Source organism: Chamaea fasciata, unplaced genomic scaffold (assembly GCF_029207755.1).
Source record: "Chamaea fasciata isolate MVZ Bird 193981 ecotype frontalis unplaced genomic scaffold, bChaFas1.0.hap1 SCAF_8, whole genome shotgun sequence".
NCBI classification, from domain to species: domain Eukaryota; kingdom Metazoa; phylum Chordata; class Aves; order Passeriformes; family Sylviidae; genus Chamaea; species Chamaea fasciata.
The window spans coordinates 14,825,680-14,846,797 of NW_027094093.1; the positions used below are offsets into that span (position 1 = coordinate 14,825,680).

A 21,118-nucleotide genomic window follows, 5' to 3' on the forward strand; every position below is an offset into this window, starting at 1 on the left:
TAGGAATTCTAGTAAGAAGTATGAGGAGACATTGCAATGTACAGTGTTCATTATTAAATTAAAGAAGGCACTTGCTCTCCTGCTTGCCTGAAGATGATATAAAAACAAACAAAAAACTCCACCTGAAAACATGTCTGCAGGGAAAGGGAAAGTGGTAAGGCCAAAAGAGGTAAATATGTCCACAGATTACATTCATATTTAAAAAGACAATGATAAAAGTGATGATCTAATGCCTAACCAGATGCTTCTATTACATAATTTAAACTTTGGAAGTCAACACCACATTTGAATTACTTTTATTTTTTCTTTCTTACTTAAAAAAAAAAAAAAAAAGAATAAACACAATCCCAAAACCAAACCAAGCAACTAATGAAGCTCTTCAAAGTTCTGTTCATCCAGGCAGCATCACCACTGCCACAATAAAGTAATCCACTCGAGGGCAAGAGCAATTAAATTCATTAAACATATCCTCTTACCAGTTATTGATTTTATTTCTTACCATTGACTAGACAGTAATGCAACCCCAAAGCAGAATAATCATCAGGTACAACTGTTTGTCTTTCAAATAGACAATCCGTCATTGTTCTGCATTGCAGAGTGGTTTGAGTGCATATTCAGCCACGGGCTGAGTGCCACATTCAAAAAGCATTTGAAAAGACAGAAAAAAATATAAGGAACTAGTGAATGGGTAGGCAAAAGTGATAAGAGTCCACATTTCTGGTCAACTCCAGTGTTTGGCCAGGAAGAAGGTAGCTGGTATATCAGAAAAGGGACATGCAGAAACATTGCCTCCATCAAAACCAAAATGTTTTCATCTCCCCACAGTTTAACCGAACTCATACAGTCATGTATGCCTGTGAACTCAAACTTGTTTTCATGTGTCTTGTCCTGTCATCAGTGTAACTATCCTTATATTTTCCTTGTGGTGTCTTCTATCTTCACAGCTTCAGAATATTTTGAATTGTATCTACCTTCAGTACCACTTAGAGTTCATCCTAGTGACAAGAAAATAAACAATGGAGTTTCTCTGAAACTACAAACAAAAATATTTTTTCACATGATTTTGAAGTTTTCTGTAGCACTAATTTTTCAACTGGACAAACATTTCTTAAGTAGCATTCAGCATGGTTAGTAGCTGTGTGTTAGTGTCTTCTTAAGGTTACCCAATCTTGCCTCTGTAATTTGCATTTAATGCTACAGATAAAGAACAAATGGTAACATAATTTTAAACAATTATTATTTACAGCAAGTCTTTTGGAAGAGGTGCCACAGTAAGGGTTCTTACCTTATTTCTAGATTTTTTCCTTTTTCCTTTGTTTTCCATTGCTTCCAATTTTTCATTCAAAAGGTCAGCTATACCTTTTGCATTTCTGCTGTCTATATATTCCCCAAGAGGACTTTTCTTTAAAAGGAAATAAAAGAAACCACAGCATGGGTAATATGTTACACAATTTTCAGACAAAATTCAAGAGGAAAGCAGGCCAGAATACAGTGGCCCTGGTAGCTTGATTTATGATTCATGGATGTATTTTTGTCTCTGTTTAAACAATGTTAATTTGCATTGTACTAAGAACCATTCTTAGCTGCTAGTTTTCAGAACCACACTAATTTTGTCCGGATCATTAAAGAAACCTGAAATTGTTACAATTTGCTCACACTTACTGAGGCACTTATTTAAGCTAGACAGCGATTACAATGTCTGCCACTTTGTAATCTATGTGAAATCTGTCACTGTGGGTGGCTACTTCGGAGACCTAGAAAGCCTTTACTCTTTAGCACAGAAAATCTCATTGAATTTGGTGGGATTGTGCGATGAAAGATTTCTAGAAATTCCCATTAAAAATTCAGTTAAAAAAAAGAAAAGGAAAGTAAGTTAAGCCAATTCTCTATCAGAAACCATTGAATGCTTTCTCTTCTGCACTAATAAATTTAAAAAGGTCACTGTAATATTTCTGAAATTTATTAGTGTTACAAGAATAAAGGCAATTCCCTATAACTATCTGAACACTCTTTGTATTTTTAATTTCTACTGTTACTCTGTTAGTAGGAAATGTTGATCTGAAAGAGTTCCACTGATAACTGAAATAGTTTGATAAGGTTTGTTTTTGAGACAACACAACCGTATCTTTTTCATTAATTATGTATCTTAAAATACATTATATAAGTCAAAATTGGTCTTTCAATTATATTTGTTATTAGCCAAAAGGAAGTTGTCATTGAAATGGATATTTCATTTAGAGAGAGACTATCTGCTTTTGGGTAGTTGGTGATGGAATTGGTCAAGGTTGAAAAACATTTTGTCACCCAAAACCTTGCAAATTAAGCCCTACTTCTGGTTAAGCCCACATTTTAATTACTATTAGAATTCTGTTTCTATTTAGTTCTATTACTTTGCAATTTATTATTACTGTATCACTGTCCTACCATTTTAACTATTACTGAAACTGATTATTTGGAGATACAGTACTATATAAATAATTCACTATAATGTATTATAGAAGTATTCTGTTTAGTTTTAAGGTGAAATGAAATACATTTACTAACAGTATCTGCTCACCAGTAACACTTTACCTTTGTTCCTTGGTAGGGGTAAAACTTAACAGTAGGATAGGCTCTGATATCAGCAGTCTGACAGGTCTGCCCATAAGCCTGGCAGTCTACTTTTCCAGCTTTTACCTTTCCTTTAACAGCCTGAAAAGAAATGTTTATTAGAAACAAACTGCAAGTTTCCATGGGTGAGTATAAGCAAATAAGTGGATTAAGCCAGCAGTGCCGCTAAAAGTAAAAATGTGTTGCTCAAGTCTTTGAAATATTTCAGAGTAGTTGCTTGCTTGCTTCCCAGACTGTCAGCCTTGTGTCAGGTGTCTCTCTATGTGTTCAGAGAGCACTCGTACTTGAATTCAGGGCAAAGCACAAAAGCACAGCACAGCTCCAAAGGCCACTCCATCAAAAGCTGAAGTCTGTCTCAAAAGAGGATCTCTGTGTGCCTGTCTGTAGAAGAGACAACACCCACTGTCTAGTGGGACCCAGAAATGTGCATCATTCCACAAGTAGGAGGCTCACAGAAGTATTGTGGTTTTTGGATGACTGCTAAGAAATAAAGTGCTGATGAGTAAGATTTTAACCATTACAGTTATAACAAGCGGCCAGTACATTTTAAAACATACCCTTGCAAGCATCTCAAATTCAGGAGCAAAATTTTGACAAGGTCCACACCAAGGAGCATAAAAATCAATGACCCAATGATCTTTCCCATTCAGAACTTTTTCTGTGAAACTCTGAGGGGTGAGGTCTACAGACACCTGTGGTAAATATCTGTGTAAAGGAAGAGTAACAGTTGTAATACAGTCAAAACTTTAAACAATATCCAAATTCCATTTAAGAAAAGCTTCCGAAATTAGGAATTTTTTGGAAATCCCCATTTCACACTTTGTACTTTAGGAGAATAACTTCTTAAATGTGGTAAACAAAATAATACAGTCTTCAGGAGTTAGGTGGATAGCAAGCATTTTAAAATCTTAAACGCAGTAAGTTAAAAGATGTAGAAACTTGAACATCTTAAATTAAGCAATACATATACCCAAATGTTTTCAAATCTTGATTTTCATAGTATTTAAATATTTATTTATCCTAGCAAGCAACTACATAAGCAGCTTGTGAACAAAGTTTAATGCAGTAACTTACCCCAATGCCCAGCCTCTGAGTGAATAAGCATCTCTGTGCCATCCATTGTAGCTACTGTAAAAACATTACAGAGAAAACAAAAAGCCAGTTGCACAGTAGTTTGAATTATTTTGGAAAAAAAACCTTACAAACAACCCACCCGGAAGAGTGGTGATAATCAAATAAAGAATGTAAATGCATACGTTTTAGGATACATTTCTACCCTGCTTTCTCATCTGAATAAATGAAAAGTCTCCTAACTATAATTAAAACCTACAAAATTAAGGACTAGAAGACCAAGACAAGAAAGAGAAGAAATAAAAATTAAGATTCCTGTGTCACTTCAAATTACTGAAATGAAATGGTAAAATAGCTAATTTGAAGTAACAAAGCCAACAGTATCCAGTACAGTAATATCCTAATGGCCTATTTTAATAGCTGTGATAAACCTCTTCTACACTACAGAAGAGGTGAGGTTGTCTTGTTTCATATCATGGAATATTTCCCAAACTGAACCAATGTACTTACTAATACTGATGAGCCGTGTTTGATTTTTGAGGAAAGAGTCTGATTTCAGGATAGCCCCGAACATTTTCTTGGTGACAGAAAGAGTAGTATTTTTGACAATCCACACTGCCTACACTGATTAATCCATTTAACATCTGAAAAAGAAAGAAGAAAACCTATCATCAAATATGTTAATCAATACTACTTACCAATTTTAGTAATACTTCAGAATTTAGGTCTTAATAACTTAGTTGGGGGAAAAAAATCTCAACAAAACAGACCAAGATTATCACAAGACTTTCCTGTAAATGGATCACTGGTATCAGAGCCAGCCACCTGGGTGCATTCCCATCATGCACACAGTATAAGCTGCATGCACATGGCTCCCAAGGCTACCTTACCTCAAAGGTACCCACGAGTGGGATTACGTAGTGTAAGGAATGCCCTGTTCCTGCGTGCCCCATCATAGCTCAGTAACTATGCCAGATCCTAGTGCAGATGTGCTGGCAGTGTCACAGTGGCCTGTGTCCTGAACACCCTCTATTTGTTGCAAAGGCCCAAACTACCCGGCATGGGCAGGGAAGCTGATGATTACTGAATGTGTCCTAGAGAGCCACTAACACTTCACAGACATTCCAACAGAATAGTGAATCCTGGCTGCAACTCCTACTCGAGTTCTAAATGTCTCTCTCGGACTTGTTTCCAAAGCTCTTTCTGCCTCCCCCCCGCCCAAATTTTCTAGTTATAATATAACTATTAATATTGCTTTTGCAAATGAAAGAACACTGTAATGACCTTACACTTGTAACCAACATGAAAAACTGGACTACTATAGTATCAGTATTGAAGCTTTTAAAAACACAAATAAAAACTTTGTATTTGAAACAATACAAAACTGTCAGGGAGGAATTGCCTGTTTTGGTGGCAATATTAGACTCTAAATTTTCCCAGCTAACAATTCTCTTAAGAAAGCAGTTGTGCCATCTCAGCAATTTCCCAGAAGAGGAACAAAAAGAGAAGTGTTTGAATGTCATTTACCCTGGCCATTTTCTTCCATTCTGGCATTAAAGCCTGACAAGGTCCACACCACGGAGCGTAGAAGTCCACCATCCAAATCTCCTCTCGTTTTCTTCTCTGAACTAATTCAGCAAATGTCTCTGGTGTTAGGGAGACCACCGATGGATTCCTAAGATCCTAAATAAAGACAGCTTATGGACATAACTTATTATTGCACAGTGTTTCCCCTATCTAGGGTCAGCATGTACAAACAGACTGTGCCAAATTCTGAGGGTGTTCTGTGAAATTTGCTTGCTGCTCTGGTAGGGAAGACTCCACACCACTGAAAGGTATGGAAGCATCAGAAAACATTCCTTCAACCTGAAAAATCATACGCCTAATTTGTTGAGAAATAACTATCAAAAAAGTACACCCAGGCTCCAAAAGGGAGGTTTTCTGCCTTTTCTCAATAAAAGGAGATAAAACCAAGAAATCCAGCTTACCCAGCAGAAACAGGTGTTGTGAAACTCAGCCCTGCTATTTAAGCTGGAATGCAGAAGATTACATATAATGCACTCTGGGCCTCTCAATTCCAACTGAAAGACTAATCTCCACCTGTTTTGCAAATGATCTTAAATAAATTATGTGACAGAGTTGGGAAATTACTCCATTAATTGTCAAGTCTCTGACTGACAGTTGCTGGATCACTTTTCTTGCCCAAAGTTTTTTCACCTTTTATTTTCCTTGTCTACTTAAAAAAAAAATTAAGTTTTAGAATCTTCCAACTAAGGAACGTATTTGCGTATGAACTGCACAGAACAAGACTGCAACAAACATTATCATTTACATACCTCTATAAACTCCAAGATCTGCTCAGCAGAGTGATGTCCTTCATACTCGTGAACATCAGATTGATTGAACACAACTGTTGTTGGGTAAGCTCGAATGTTATGCTGATAAAACAGACAATAACAAATTGCATGGAATGATTAAGGCTCTTGGACTTGCCTCTGTCATTGACAGTGGTGGCTCATCTGTTTAGTTTGTACAGTACAAGTGCTCAGACTTAGATGCAGGTGAGAGTCTTGACACCACAACAAATCAGTACAAAGATGCCAATTGTATTCAGAGATGGCATAGTGTGTTCTCAATTTAAAAACCAGCCAGTAATTCTTTTCCCATGCTCCACAAATACAGGATTTAATCCATGGGCCTTCTAAGCCTTAGCTTTAAAACTATTCCCAGTCCTCAGATGGAATGTTGCTACTGTATGAATAACTATTGTTTACTGTTGAACAGAGTTGGTTTCCATAATTTGAATTCCTCAGTGGGTAAAGACATCTAAATAAAACTTGAAAAAGTTTGTTCTTTTTTGCTCATTTTCCATGCATTTTCAGACATGAACCCCAGCCCCCAGAATTATTAAATTCTAAATTAAACTTCTGAAGTCTTCCAGTAACACTAGGAAATTAGAAAAAAATCTGACCCATATTCCACATTAATACATTATCTGTAGTGGTTATATAGTTTCCTTCTTTGAAAAAGAAATCAATATACAAGTGCCTGTTCAATTTACTGGCCTTTGGGAAAGTAACATTAAAGGACATGCATTGTCTGCCCATATCCTCCTACCCCCAATTCAAAGAAAGTAGTATTTATATTTCTTTATTTTTAGTTCCTGCAGCTTACCATGTTGCAAAGGCCTTCATGGACAGTACAGTCGAGTGTTCCAAATTTAAGCTGACCATAAAGATGTTTAGATGCTTTTCTCAGCTCTGGTAACAAGGCTCGACAAGGAGGACACCACTAGAAGACAAAATGCAAGTAAGTGGAATTGCTTTTCCCACAGGTAGTTCTCAGGAGAATATTCAAAATTAATAATCTGCTGCTTTGACAACACTCCACTAAATACAAAACCCAGTTAGGAACCAGAGCTGCCAGAGAATGAGGAATTAGAACACCCTCTCATGATGCTGAAGGGCACTACCTTCTTATGTAGTTACAGAACAGATTTTAGAAGAAGGAAAATGTAGATATTAAATATTTACCGGTGCAAAGAAATCCACAAGCCATGGTTCCTTATCTTTGTCAGGAAAATTCTGAGGTCCTAGTGTGATGACATGGGAGTTCACACTTTCTTTGGCAAATGCAACAATGTCATACAAGATCTTCTTTCCTTCAAAGAACAACGTAGAAAGGAAATTCAATTTTTACCTATGAGAGGTGTAATTAAAAAACTCTGTGGAAGCAATAGGAGTCTTTCAGATCCCTTGTCTAATCTTTAAACACAGCCTGCTTAAATAAATTTAGCAGGCACTGACTTGCTTTTCCTTAGGAGGCCAATGTAAAACTGTCCAAACCTACACAGGAGGACATACTGTAGTTGAGAGTTGATATGTGGCTAAATGTTAAACTGAACAGTTACCCAATATTAGCCAAAGAAATGCTTTATCCAAGACAAAACATGTTTTTGTCAAAATGACAAATTTTTTTGTGACAGGATTATTGGTCATTTTACCATCTTACTTGTGTTGGAATTAAAAAGTACAATTCTAGATACACTTGACTTGACAAAGGGATTGACAAGGTAAAAACTTCAAGCAAAATAAATTATATTGATAAATCACAGCTATTTAGATGTAACTGAAATTCCTGCTCACACAGCTCCAATGGGCAAAGATTCAGTCTCTTCATACCCTTTGTACACGTATTTGTCAGCAGAAATGAGTTTGTCTGAGCATAAGAACTTCAGGTTAATCAAATCTGAAGTCACTGCACCATGGCTTACCAAGATTTATTACTATTCTTAGATTTTAAACTGTTAAAGCCCTTCAATATAGCATATAAAAAAGCCTGATTCTTTTGAGGATTATTTTCTCATAAAGACTGGAGTGAGATGTCTACTGGTAAATTTTCTACATTCCATCTATTTTCTAAATAATAAACCAAACCATTCAGAAAAAAAAACCAAACAACCCTGTATGCACTGTAGTCCAATGTATTTCTCTTCCACTGTAATCCACACCTTTATAAAAAAGCTGCATGGATTGACCTCTTCTTGCCTCTTCTGCAACAATGTAAATTACAGGAAGTATGTAAGGCTTTTCCTTGTATACCACTCATTACATGTATGGGATCATCTCTCGCCCTTGGTAAGCCTAATCTTTTCTAAATAGTGAGAAACTTTTCACTTTTCCTGTTTATAACAGTATTGAGGTTCTGACTGAATCCTAGCAGGCAGTTTCTAATACCTCAGAGGCTGAAAAATGAGAACTTCATCTTGCATAACTGCCTTGCCACATTCTGGATGAAGCTACACCTGTTCCTGCAAGCTACAGTTTGGCTTCAGGCTCCTTTCTTCTTCAACCAGCATTTTTGAATCCTTTCAGCAGTAAGTATAACATAGTTCCAGCCTTTCTTGAAAGGAAACTGCAGTGTTGGAAATGAAATTAACTGGTAAAAGTCTCAGTATCTTGGACAGAAGTTAAAAAAGCATGGAATTAGTTTTAGTGCAGCGATACATGAAACCAAATCCAAGCTGGTCAAGCTGGCTGCACTGTGTAACCAGCCTGTTAAGCCTCTCTGAAGAGGGTCTCTTACAGCATCCCTTGGTTATCCTACCCAAGGCAAAAGCTCTCCTGAGCAGCTTCAGAGATTTCATTTGTATGTCATTTTGTAAACAATGTTGAAACTGACTGCAAAGACAAAATACATCCCTCAAGACAAAAAGCATCTGATGACTGCTTACCCTGGGAAAACAGAAAACCAAAGGAAATTATAAATAATTTGTGAAAGGCTGCATTATGGTCAGCGGAAAGACAGCAAATATTAAAGCTACAGAACTGTTCTTTGGAAAAACAATTGCGGTTTGCCAAAGATTTTGTCATCTCAAAGGGATTAGGTCATGATTTAAACTTGCCAAAGTTTCCCTTACCATGATGAATTTCATAATCTCCAGTTCCTTTTCCTTTGAAAACTGCTAAACAAGGCTGATAAACGTATAGTTTGTTGCAGATGGTGGGTGAGGAAAGACAGTCGAACTTCCCAACCTGTATTTAACAGACAATGCCATTTTAATTAAAGCAGCCTAATTTATATCAACATATTTTGAAAGGCAGTAAGAGTTAGAAAATAAAGGTAAAAATATGGAAAACTGATAGCCTTTTTTATAAACACTAGAGATCTTAAGACAAAGTGATGTTCATGGAAAACTACTAGCACAACTGTATTAGGCTGCTTGCTAATTTCTAATCTGAAGGCCAAAATGGGGAATAAAAACTTAAAGAATTCTCTTTTTCCCCCCTCCAAATACAACAGCAAGGAAGCAAGAAGACACCTAAAATAAATGAGACATTTAAATTCTTCTAGTCAAAGCAACAATTTTAAAAAAATACATACTTTATAGAATAATACAATCTGTAGGCTTTTAGCGCCAAGTTTGAACTTGGTTTCTTTTTATGAAGAAAATCAGTGTGATCACAAGGTTTTCTGAATAATTAAAATATAGTTCCACATACACAAATTAGATGTTGGAATATTAATTTATAGTTATTAACTGAATGGGATCTGCAGCAACATTTCCAATGACAGAGCAGATTTAAAAGATAATCTCTCGCTACTTTTAAATTATTCAAAACATTCAGGAAACCTAAGTGATTGTTTTAAATAAAAAACCTTTACTGCAGATCTAGCATATGACAGTACATCTCTTCCAGTACCAGAGGTGGCATGTGGTGATAACAGCTAATATCAGTGAAAACCATTTGTTCTTGGAATGTAAACAGCATTTAACATTAGATGAGTGAGGACTCTTACCTGAATATGCTCATCTTTAAGTAAAAATTTAAGTTTCTTAAATTCCTGCACATTTGATTTATCACCCTCCCCAAACTGGAAGAAAAGCAGCCAGCGGTGATGAGCCAGACGGTCCTTTACACCACAGAAAAAAACAAACCAACAAAACCACAAAAAATTAATCCCAACTACACCAACATGAAATATTCTTTTGTGTTTTATAAAGGTGAATGTCCAGTCATTCATCACCAAAAGACCGCCACTAAATAAATTCTTTCATGTAGTCTTTCCACTAAACTCCCTTTTACTGCATCATAATCAAGGAAGTGGAAAAAATCTGAGAGCAAGGCCCGCTACAAGCTGCACTCTAATATTGTTGTTTGTATGTGGATTTCCTGTTGTAAATTATGCTGCTATGTGCAACTTCAAGTGTTCTTTTCTCCAAGACATGAGTTACTTTTAAGATTCTTAATTTCAGTTCATCCATAAATTATCATGGATTAACAAGTATTTGCTTTTCCTTTTCTAAATTACCAAACAAATCACACTTAAGCCAAAATTCTCTACAATGTAGTTGTTTCAAAAAATAACTAGAAAACTGCAGTTGCAGAGTGAGTTGCAATGGCAATTTCTGTGATTTCTTACATTCCTATGACATCTCCTCCCCCTACTTTTGTTATTTTGCCAAACAACGGAAGTAAATGTAGACAAACAGTGTTACATTTTGGGTACAGATGAAAAGAAGTTATATTCAGTTAAATATTAAGTTGTTGTGCCTAAGGATTTGAAAAACATAGAAAATAACAATAAAAATATAAAAATATATTATTTGAAAAAAAATCTTAGCATATTTTTAAAAAATTACCTCTAATGATGCTGCAGAGATGATTTCAAAATCTGGTAGATGCTGCATTACTTCCTGATATATTTCTCTGGCATCCAAGGAATTCAGAAACTAGGATGAAAAGTTAACTATCTTTATTACAAGGAATTACAAACATCAACCTGATTAGTACTCAAAGTGTCAGGGAATTGATTCTGATTTGTTCCCTTCAATCAAATGGAAAATGCAGTTAATAATATTTTATTTGATCAACTTCTTTTTCATACATGTAATTTCACGAACTTCACTCTCGGAATACTGCTTTTTAGCTCACTTGCCTACAATATTAAACTCAAGAAATTGTATTTTGTCAAGACAGGGACCAAAGAATGTGAAATTCAAATTTCACACCAAACCCAACTATCAAGTTTACAAGATTGCCAATCCAGTGTTACAGCCTTCCTTAACTGCACTGTAGAGATACTGAGGTTTCCTTAACTTGTAAAATTTTGGAAGTAATATGAATCAGTAACTGAGTTGGTAAGTTAAAAGGTTCAAAGTAGATAGGTTACAATTTACTTTTCTCCTTCTAAAAATATAGGTAACAGTAGTGACAACAGAGGAACAAGTCGTGCTTCAAACAGAAATGTCTCCCATCAATTAGGGAAGTTAAAACTGCCATACAAATGTAGGTTGCAATATTAGAATAGAACAGAGCAGTAAAATTTGTACTGACAGACACTGTAGGAGTACTTTTATCACACATGTCAGAGCAGCATTTCTCAAACTTGTGATACCTGGGGCATATTATTTCTGCAATGAAAAATTAGGGGCGCATCAAAAATCACAGAATCATTTAGGGTGGAAAAGACCTTTAAGATCACTGAGTCCAAGCTGTAACCAGCTGCCCAGTTCACTACTCTAAAGCACGTGCCCAGGCGCAACGTCTACACGTGTCTTTTAAATACCCCAGGGGATACTGACTCAACCATATCCCTCTGCCTCACAAACCTTTTGCTGAAGAAAGTTTTGCTAATATTAAATCTAAACCTCCCTTGCTTGAGACCATTTCCTCTTGTCCTGTCAGTTTTTAGTTGGGAGAAGAGACTCCCAGGCTTGCCCAGGGCAGCAGTGTTAGAAGCAGCTCTTGGACCAGTCACAGAGCACGTCCCAGCCCTGAACTCCCAGAGCTGCTCAGGGAGGCTCCTGGGGAGGTGGCTGTTCACTCTCCCAGCAAACTGGAATCACCTACAGGATCACTACCTGAGCAGACACAGGGATAGAAACTCACAGCAGAGCATACCAGCTTAGAAGAAAATAGAAAAAGCATCTTTTCAGTTGTGTATCATCGGTCTGGAAAAGATGCATACATTCCTTTGGCATGATTATTACTTCCTTTATCTAAATAGATAATGAAAAACAAGTCCTACCAAAACACCTCCTTTCTCTTTGTTATTTATGGTGGCTCCCGGTGGAAAGTATGCAGTAGTACTAGATGAGACATCTAAATTATCACAAAGCTCACCCTGGGTGCCACAGTCCATCCAGCCCACATTAACAAGACCTTCCTGTAATTCGGAAAAAAACCAACACAAAACAAATCCAAAGAAATGTATTTTTTAATTTCAGGTGCAGAAATGCTTTTGAAAATCCCAACACAGGCAATTATATATAATACTTCAAAAATGAAAAGAAACAACTGTAATTTATTACATATTATTAATTCTTATTTTATAAAATCCTTATAAAAAAGTTAATGTTATTTCAAAAGCTACTCAGGCAAGGTATTCAATTCTTCTAGAAGTGGCATCTTGGTTCTACTAAACTCAGTGAGAGTTTTAGCTACAATTTGATGCTTTCACTTCTGTTATTTTGTTTTAAATATAACAGGTAATGCTTTCAAAGTGAAACACAGCTTACCAACATGCCAGCTAGCTTAAGGCGGGTTTGGTAACTCAAGCAATCTGCAAAACAAAAATAATTTATTTACAAATATAAAACTTCACCTTATTAATGCACTAAATCTACTCTTGCTAAAAATTGTCCCTTTCCTCCCAAAAAACATGACCATTTCTAATGGCATGCTTCCTGGCTGTTCATCCAGTATTCCTGGAGTTGTTACATCCAATAATCAGCACTTAATGACTGTCTAAGTTTAAAAAAACCCCACAAATAACATTCTCTTTCTTCATCAACACAGAATTCTCATTTTAAAAAAATTTACTATTTTATTTACTGTAAAGACTGACCTTTAAAATTTATTAAGCAATGTCTAAAAAAACTTAATCCAAATATCTACATAAGATTCTTGCAATGATATTTCAATGGAAATATCAATTCTCTGTGATATAAATAATATACTATCAATACATAATATGCTTTAATTATCCATCGAGACTTTGAATAGTTGCCTGTGGGTGAAGATGTTTTAAAAAAATAAGATACATCACCTCCTTAACTGAAACAAAGTTGAAAGCTTAATAACAGAAAGGCTACAACTCAAAATCAAGAATTTACAAATGTAAATCCAAGACTGCAGCTCTGGCTATTCAGTTCTCAGAACAAAGTTCTCTTCATAAGGCTAAGAAATCTTTATTTGTCAAAGGTGTAGTGCATTTACTTAGCTGAAGCAGCTAACCAAGGTAGCCTTTTCATATATTGTATCCAGTACTGATCCCAAGAACTCCAGGGACAAACAGCTACAAAAAACTACTCTGACCTGAAACCAGTGGCAAGAGTCAGCTACTGTATGCAAACCTAAGAGAAATTATTCAGCAAAAATTTGATATTGGTGGTTTAAGGGGGAGAGACAGCCTTTCTGCCACTCAGCTATCACGAGAAGCTGGCATGCACCTCAGCAGAATCTGTCACTGGGGCTGGAAACTGAAGGGAGATGCCTTTTCTGCCACTTCCCCTCCTGATGGGTTACACTCCTTGTACTGTGCTGTTTAATGACCCACAGGACATTACAGAAGCACAATAATATAATTTTTTCCATTAATGTCCCTTTTGTCAAACTGCTTTTAACAGAGAGCTTAAATGACCCACAGGCCAAATGCTGTGGTCACCCAAGATATTTTTTAGTAGCAAGAGGGATTATGGTGCTATCAACAGAAGTTCTTTTTTTTGTCACATTATTTGAAAAGTGTTTAATATACCTACCCCCACGTTCAGCACAGAAGGTGATCAGCCAACCAACACCAGAAGCAAATGAAGTTTCAATAGCATTTACAAAATTTCCTAAGAGTGAAACAATTTGCATCAGTTTGTGACTAGTTAAACATGACCATGAAACAAGGTTTTATTTTTGTATTAGCAAAGTACGTGAACTATTTTTATTCTAGACTTAGCCAGAGGTGACAGATTCAGTTTCTGTCATATTTTATACGGTAAAAACAATTGCAACAACAGTACCCCAAGCAAAACACATGAACATTACCTGCCCATAACTCAGTGACTGTGCTCGTAACATACTGCATGGCAAAGTTCTTTAAGCTCTCTTTTGACCTGTCTCCAAAATATTTCACTGGTTGCTATAGAAGACAAAGAGTAGAGTTTATAAAATTAAGGGAAAAAAAAGGGGGGGGGGGGTAAATAACCCCACCCCAAAACCTACAGTGTTCTTCTAACAGTACTTAAGCAACTGCAGGACTAACCCCCACTACCACCCTAACTGTTCTCTCCCTCCCCTCTCAGAATGTTTGAAATTTAACCTTAATTTAAATTTTGTAATGTGATTTCTTTCCAAATGCTGCAACAGGAGGATAATTTAGTGTTAGAAACACCAACTCCCAATGATTGTATTTCTATTTAAATAAAAATTGCTTATATCACTCCATTTAGCATTCAACCTCTCAAAACTTTTCATTGTCAAAATGTACCATCTATTCAAGTACACTTTGTACACCACCCCAGCACCACGACTTAACAAGCAGCTATAAAGAGTGACATACATCATGCAGGTAGCATAGAGGGAATCTTGTGGAAGGAAATTCCAAGTTTCTTTAGGCATACAGTCATATTCTTTAAGAATCAAAACCACAGACTGTGCTTTGTACTTGAAAAGTTCTTTACAACACTATAAGAGAAACTGTTCAAGGAGGCTTGCTGCTTAGCTACAGCACCTCTGCTGACAGTATCTTCCCAATCAGAAGTGATATGTTGCACAGAAAAATTATTCAGAAAAAATATTGTAAAAATATATTGGCACTTATTTTGAATTATATATATAATATAAATTATATATATTAACAAGTATGTAGTAAATTAATTTGACAGAGGTAAAGAAAAAGTTATATTAAATAAAGGAAGTAACATATTAAAAAGGAAGATCTTTATAAAAAACCTTTATGACTGAACAAGTATTAAAGAAATACTTCTCCAGATTTCATTCTAAAAACACGTGAAGTTTTATCACTCACCATTCCAGTTTTGAAAATGTACAGACTGGGATAACTGTTAATTCCTTTAATTCGACAAAGCATTCTGTTATCCCCACAGTTCACAGCTCCAATGCGTATTACTCCATCCAGCTCCTTGGCAAATTCTCTCCACTAAAAAAAAAAAAAAAAGCAAAAAAGAGGCTATTTTCCTATAAAGATGCAATGAAAAATGAGCATATGTTTTATTTCTGGCCTTTTGAATTGTTGTCTTTGGTTTTAGCTTCAGTGTAAAAATCCACTTTATTAGGTTTTATGCTACTAAAACCAATGAATTTTCAGAGTTAATTTACTTGGTTTACGTACCGTAGGTGCTAAATCATGGCAGTGGGAGCATCGAGGAGAATAAAAATTCACAAACCACAGTTCTCCTGAGTTAACAGCAGCATCTAGATGAAGAGAAGAAAATTATAAGTAAATCAGGCACATCTGCAATGTAGTTACATCTGGAATGTACATTTTTACTATATTGTAAATATAAATCGTCTTGCTTATGAAAGAAAACAACAGCAACAAAATATACACAGAAAGCAGTTATCAGCTTGTATTACTTGGCTTTCAGCCTGTCCAATTTCTTGTAGTGGATTTTGTAACCTTTATTTGCCTGCATTAAAATATCTTCCCAAAAAGACAACTAAGGAAAGTGTAGACCCTGCAAATAGATTAACCAAAGCAAGACTGTGGTCTCAGGGAGAGCATCATGAGGGTCTGTTATTAGAATAGTTTACAAGAGTAATTCAGCATGTAGGTCCAATCTTGCACACTGCACTCAATATACAGAAGAAAAATCACATAAAATCCAGTAATTTTACCTCTAGCCTCTCTCACTTAAAAACAACTTAGCTGTAATTTAAAAAAAAAAAAATCTGGACAATATTCTCATTGAAACTCTTATGTTTCCACACCTTGTTCTCCTTAGCTGTGTTCCTAGTATCTGGTATCGCCTTTTGGTTTTGAACTACACACAACTGACTGGATTTCACAGAAAAAAAAATAAATAGAAAAGTTCTATCAAGTGTATTTTTATACAAGAGAAACAGCAATGATAAATTAGGAATAACAAAATTTTAATCCAAATAATTTCCTTTTACAGATCTCACAAAACAGTTCTAAAACTTAATGTAAGCTGTTTATTGATATTGATTGATAAGCTAACTACAGTTTAACAGGAAGCATTAAGGGGTATTTTTTTTTTGTTTTCTCATGTGAATATGATTTTCCAACACATGTTTATAAAAATAGGTAAGAAAAGCCTACTAAGACACAGATCAATATGTAAAAATTGTACTTCAGTTTGTCTTGTTGTCAAACAGCCATTTATTTAAAAAACTTACCAAATTCTCCTCTATCCAATGTTATAATTTCAGGATCGTCGTCATAAATACCTATTTAAAAAAACCCAACAATTGCTTTTTATTTTTCCACCTTTAAAGCATAGAAACAAACTATCATCTTATGCACAACAGAAAACAGTAGATTTAAGCTGAAATACTAAGCTGGCAAAGAGGTTTTACAAAAATGCTATCCTTGTTTAGTACTACAGACCCTGAGTTTAACCTCCTAGCTCACTCACTCTCATGCTACAAAAGCCACTATCAGAACATTCTTCTGATAATTTAGTAACCAACCATGGAGCAAGCAGAGAATTAGAACTACTGCTGCTGTGGCAGGAACATTAGAAATAACATCATCCAGCTGTCAGATTCAAATTCAAGAAGCCGCAGCTCTCACTGAGAGCTTTATGTAGTGTCCAGAAGCTTCCACACTTTCTCAGCCTCTGGTTACCTAAACATTTAGATGGCAAAGGTGTTTCCAGCCACACACTTTTCCACTAACAAAACGTGTGTGTGAATGCAGTGGAATGAAGCGAGTAGAACAAAGGTAAGGAAGACAAAGCTAACCAGTCCTAGGGCATCACTACAAAACACTCCACTATTTCAACTACACAGGAAAGGCAGTGCAGAGTACCAAAAATACTATTAAAGAGCATTATATTATGCTACTATGGTTGCAGATCTTTTACAGTACCTAACACAGTGAGATGTCATTTCACCTGAAGTACACAAGGATTAAATGCAAATAAATAATGAGAGAAATTAATTTCTACAGGTGACAAGGTACTTTTCATATTATTTCCACTAATATCGTACATATGCTCACCCATACATATAAATATACATAAAACTGTACTTTTATATATACACATATAAAATATAAAAAACAGATGCTTCCTAACTCACTGGTTAATAGACATTTAAGGATACTGTTTCTCAATCAAGCAGTGAAACTTCAGGCAGGTAAAATTTCTTAAATCTGTTTTTTGAAGAAGTTTTAGGCTAATTTCCATATTTTCCTATAATAGTTGCACCACTGGTTTATTCAGTTTCAATCTGCACAGACATTAATTTCCTAGGGATTGGGACATACACCAGAAAAAATTTGTTGCCAAGGTGGAGGATCCTTTCAGCTCTTTCTTTCATCCCAATCAAACTATGCTCCTCAGTTTCCTGTTTCGGTTTACTCCTGTTACAGCAGCTCTGAGAATCATTTACTAGAGCCTTTCCTTACAACTACCTAAAATTTGTTGAGACAAACATTAAATAACTTGTCTCAGGATCCTTTTAGGTATGATTCTGTTATTTCTTTCAGTTTCTACTGCTCTTTACTGTCTAATTGCATAACTGCATATGAAATAGGCTTGACAGTGCAAAGATTTCCTCTCAAAATCCCCCCGAAGAATACTAAACAAAAAAGGTCTTTCTGCATTAAGAAGTTAAAAAGCATCCTGTTGAAATATTAACACTGACATTTAAGTGAAAAAAATTAAAAAAGCTTTGCACTTGAAAAAAATAAACAAGAAATTAGATGACCTACAAAAAGGCAAGCAGCAGCAACAGAAGGCTAGGTAAATAGATTGCATCTCTGGGTAGCCATTAACAGGGTAAATCAAATAGTGGGCCAGCAGAGAGAAAGTGACAGCTACAGAGCAGACAGAAATCTGGAGAGGATACATAAGAAACACGTGAAAAGCTCTGATATAGATCTGAATATTGCACTTCCTTGTGAGTGTTTTAAGCCAATCACAAACACACATCACAGCTCACCAAAATCGTAGCGATAGAAGTGCCAGCTTTCGTATCGCCCTCCTTGCTGCTGATCTTCCAGACCCTTCTCTCCATATTTATCATACTTCTTCCGTAGATCTTCATCTTTAAGTACTTCATACGCTCTGTTTATTTTCAAAAAATTTTCATGTGCATTTGGATCGTTCTATGTAAGGAAAATTATAATTAGTAATTAATTAATGAACCGTATTGTGCATATAATGCTGAGAAAATTATCTTTGGAGATATTTTTATATCTCTGCTAAGGATGCCAGTTGTGATGGAAGCAGACACTGCATTGTGATCCCAAACCAAACTACAGGAAAGTTTTCCTTTCCCAAAGCCAGATGTATCCTCTTCTTTCCAGTACCAACTGAAATACCAAGTGGACTGGTAGGAGGCTGTAACATTCTCCAGTGAACCCTCTTCTTTCAACTCTCTTCAGTGAAATTAAAAAAAATACTCAGGAATGAAGACATACCATTTCTTCCGTAGTCTTTTCCACTCCCCTAGAATCCCTACTTGACCAGTTCAAAATCTCTGCTATAGAGACAGATTTATCCCTTCTGGCCTTGCCTCCTCCTTTTATTTAAAAAGCATTTTTGTTCTAAGTAGCCTGGGAATTAGAATGTTGAAAAATCTGCAGACATATTTTGAAACCAAGTTTGGGATCTGCACAGGTGATCAGCAAATGTAACAGTGGTTTGCAAAATGTGCCATACAGTCCTGCTCTTTTAACTTCTGCTTACACATTTCATTCAAAAGACACTTCTTAAGAATTTTGAAATTTTTTTTAGCTAGATACACAGGAAATTAATTATCATTAAGGTATTTGTCTACTGAGTTCATCTATATATCATCACTGAGGTTGAACATAACCCGTTAAAAAATCTTTAGTAGTATCTGCATGCTTTGAAATTATAGACTCTGACCCCAAATGCCATTATTTTGAAAACATCAATAGATAAAACAAAACTTTCATTTAATAGCTACAAGTTGGCATTCCTAACTTTGCTGACCTTTGGCTTTCTCTCTGTCAGAGGCTACGATGTAGTCAGTGAAGGCAGGCCCTGAGCTCCTATGAAATACTGCTGTCTTTTGGGACTCCACGCCGTTGTACAAAGACCAAAACACTTTTATTTCCTGTGAATTTCCACTTATTTCAAGTCATTTCAAGGAAGCACTGATGATGCTTAAAAGTGGTTTCTTTGTATTTCAGAAATACGGTAGCACAGACTGAGCCATTCCAATCTTCTCTCTCCAGTTAGAGCTCTTTGTAACCTCCACTGTTATACCTTGGCAGTCCCCAGATGTCTGTTTTGACCTATTTGATACCTGGAGGCTGATGTCTCAGAACAGGCTGTTCTTATTTGATATTTAGAGGAGACATCAGGGTAGGGAAAAGGTAAGCCCCCCCTAAACTAAATGGAAAGAGAAAACTCAACAGCTTACCAACAAGGTAATATGGTACACAACTAAGTTGTCCCCTAGTTACAAAAAATGTAAGTGGAAATAAAAGAATCTGGACTCTCTTTACTACCGCAATTTAATGCAGCCCAAATTCAAGGAAACCACGTTTGACCACTCTATCACTTTTTGTAAATATTCTCTACAGAAAATATGAGTTGGACTGCATAATCCGGTGGTTACTTCACAATAAGAGACACATTTTTGATAAATTAAAACTGCTTCTTGTTTAAACACTAAGATCCATTAAGTCAGCAACTTTGACTTGTTAAAAAGGTAACTTACCTGATTTTTATCAGGGTGCAACTTTAATGCCAGCTTTTTGAATGCTTGTCGTATTTCTCTACTACTTGCTTCTTTGGATACTCCAAGTAAACTATAGTAGTCCTGATCAGTGCACACAAGAACTATTACACATACTAAAACTAGCAATAAAGGCCTTTTGAAATATCTAATATAATCTCCTTTGGCTGCTAAAAACTCCATTACGAAGCTTTTGGAAACTTCACAGGTTCTGATTCAAACAGACTTTGGGAAGAGTCTCAACTAAATGCACCAACATTCAGAGATACAGCTGTATTTATAGCAGAGCTCTTCAAAATGCCTCTTGGTCTACTTCATGTCACAGGTCTTGCTAAAGAGACACCCTGTAAGATGACAGAGGAAAAAACAATTAAATACTGCTTATTCAATAAACACAGGTTAGTGACGTACCCCATCGCCAGCTCTTGCGGACTACATGTAAACCTTTAAGTTTCGGGGTGGCTCATTACCGTCTTTCTGAAGGCCACACAAGTGGCAGACCATCTCTTAACTGTTACCTTAACTGAGGAAATCACGCACAGCCTCACTGAATGACACTAAAAGCCACGCACCTGGACCGCATTAAGAAGGCGGCTGTAGGAGGGCACATAACTTACCTGCAGTAGCGCCGGGGGTCATTCCGCGGAGACGGCCGGGTGGCTCTGAGCCGGCCACCGCCCCAGGGCGGGGGCTGCTCGCCAAGGAGGCGGCGGACGCCCCCGGCAGACAAAGCCGGGCAGGCCGAGCCGGGCGCCGCCGCTGCCCGAGGAGCGCAGGTAGGAGCCCCGCGGGGCCGGGCTGGGGCTGCGGCGGGCCGGGCCGCGCTCTGCCCTCCCCTCCCCGCGGCGCGGAGCGGGGCCGGCCCCGGGGAGAGGCGCTGAGGGGCTGCGGGAGCCGGCGGAGCAGCGGGCCGGGCGCGGAGCAGGCTGGGACCGCGGCGCCTTTCCCCCGGCGCCGGCGGAAGGGCGGCGGGATCCGGGATCCGGCTCTGGGCCGGAGGCGGGCGGGGCGGCTCCGGGGCT

General features: G+C 36.9%; 2 protein-coding genes across 10 annotated transcripts in view; one reads left to right on the forward strand and one right to left on the reverse strand.

Annotated features, from left to right (window-relative positions):
• Positions 1–280: 280 nt before the first annotated feature.
• Positions 281–20,789, reverse strand: DNAJC10 (DnaJ heat shock protein family (Hsp40) member C10). 3 transcript variants are annotated; one of them, XM_066189797.1, is made up of 23 exons: positions 20,714–20,789; positions 20,079–20,440; positions 18,327–18,492; positions 16,557–16,607; positions 15,529–15,611; positions 15,205–15,336; positions 14,223–14,316; positions 13,946–14,023; positions 12,704–12,747; positions 12,214–12,351; positions 10,826–10,915; positions 9,982–10,095; positions 9,101–9,215; positions 7,215–7,342; positions 6,856–6,972; positions 6,018–6,119; positions 5,209–5,364; positions 4,192–4,325; positions 3,685–3,738; positions 3,168–3,315; positions 2,572–2,691; positions 1,286–1,402; positions 281–995 (listed from the first exon to the last, which is right to left on the reverse strand). In XM_066189797.1, the coding sequence occupies exons 2-23, from the start codon at positions 20,277–20,279 to the stop codon at positions 984–986; spliced, it is 2,394 nt and encodes a 797-aa protein (XP_066045894.1). In that variant the 5' UTR covers positions 20,280–20,440; positions 20,714–20,789; the 3' UTR covers positions 281–983. The 3 variants fall into 3 exon arrangements, with proteins under 3 accessions (XP_066045894.1, XP_066045895.1, XP_066045893.1); XM_066189798.1 differs by lacking the exon at positions 12,214–12,351; XM_066189796.1 differs by lacking the exon at positions 281–995 and having other exon boundaries at positions 1,004–1,402.
• PDE1A (phosphodiesterase 1A) overlaps positions 20,772–21,118 on the forward strand; it is a 196,495-nt gene continuing 196,148 nt past the window's right edge. For 5 of the 7 annotated variants that reach the window (XM_066189803.1, XM_066189805.1, XM_066189800.1 and 2 more), the window contains exon 1: positions 20,796–20,872. The gene's annotated coding sequence lies outside the window, so the exon portion shown is untranslated. Of the gene's footprint in view, positions 20,873–21,118 lie in introns of all 7 variants that reach the window. The other 2 variants (XM_066189808.1, XM_066189806.1) reach the window with 1 other exon arrangement.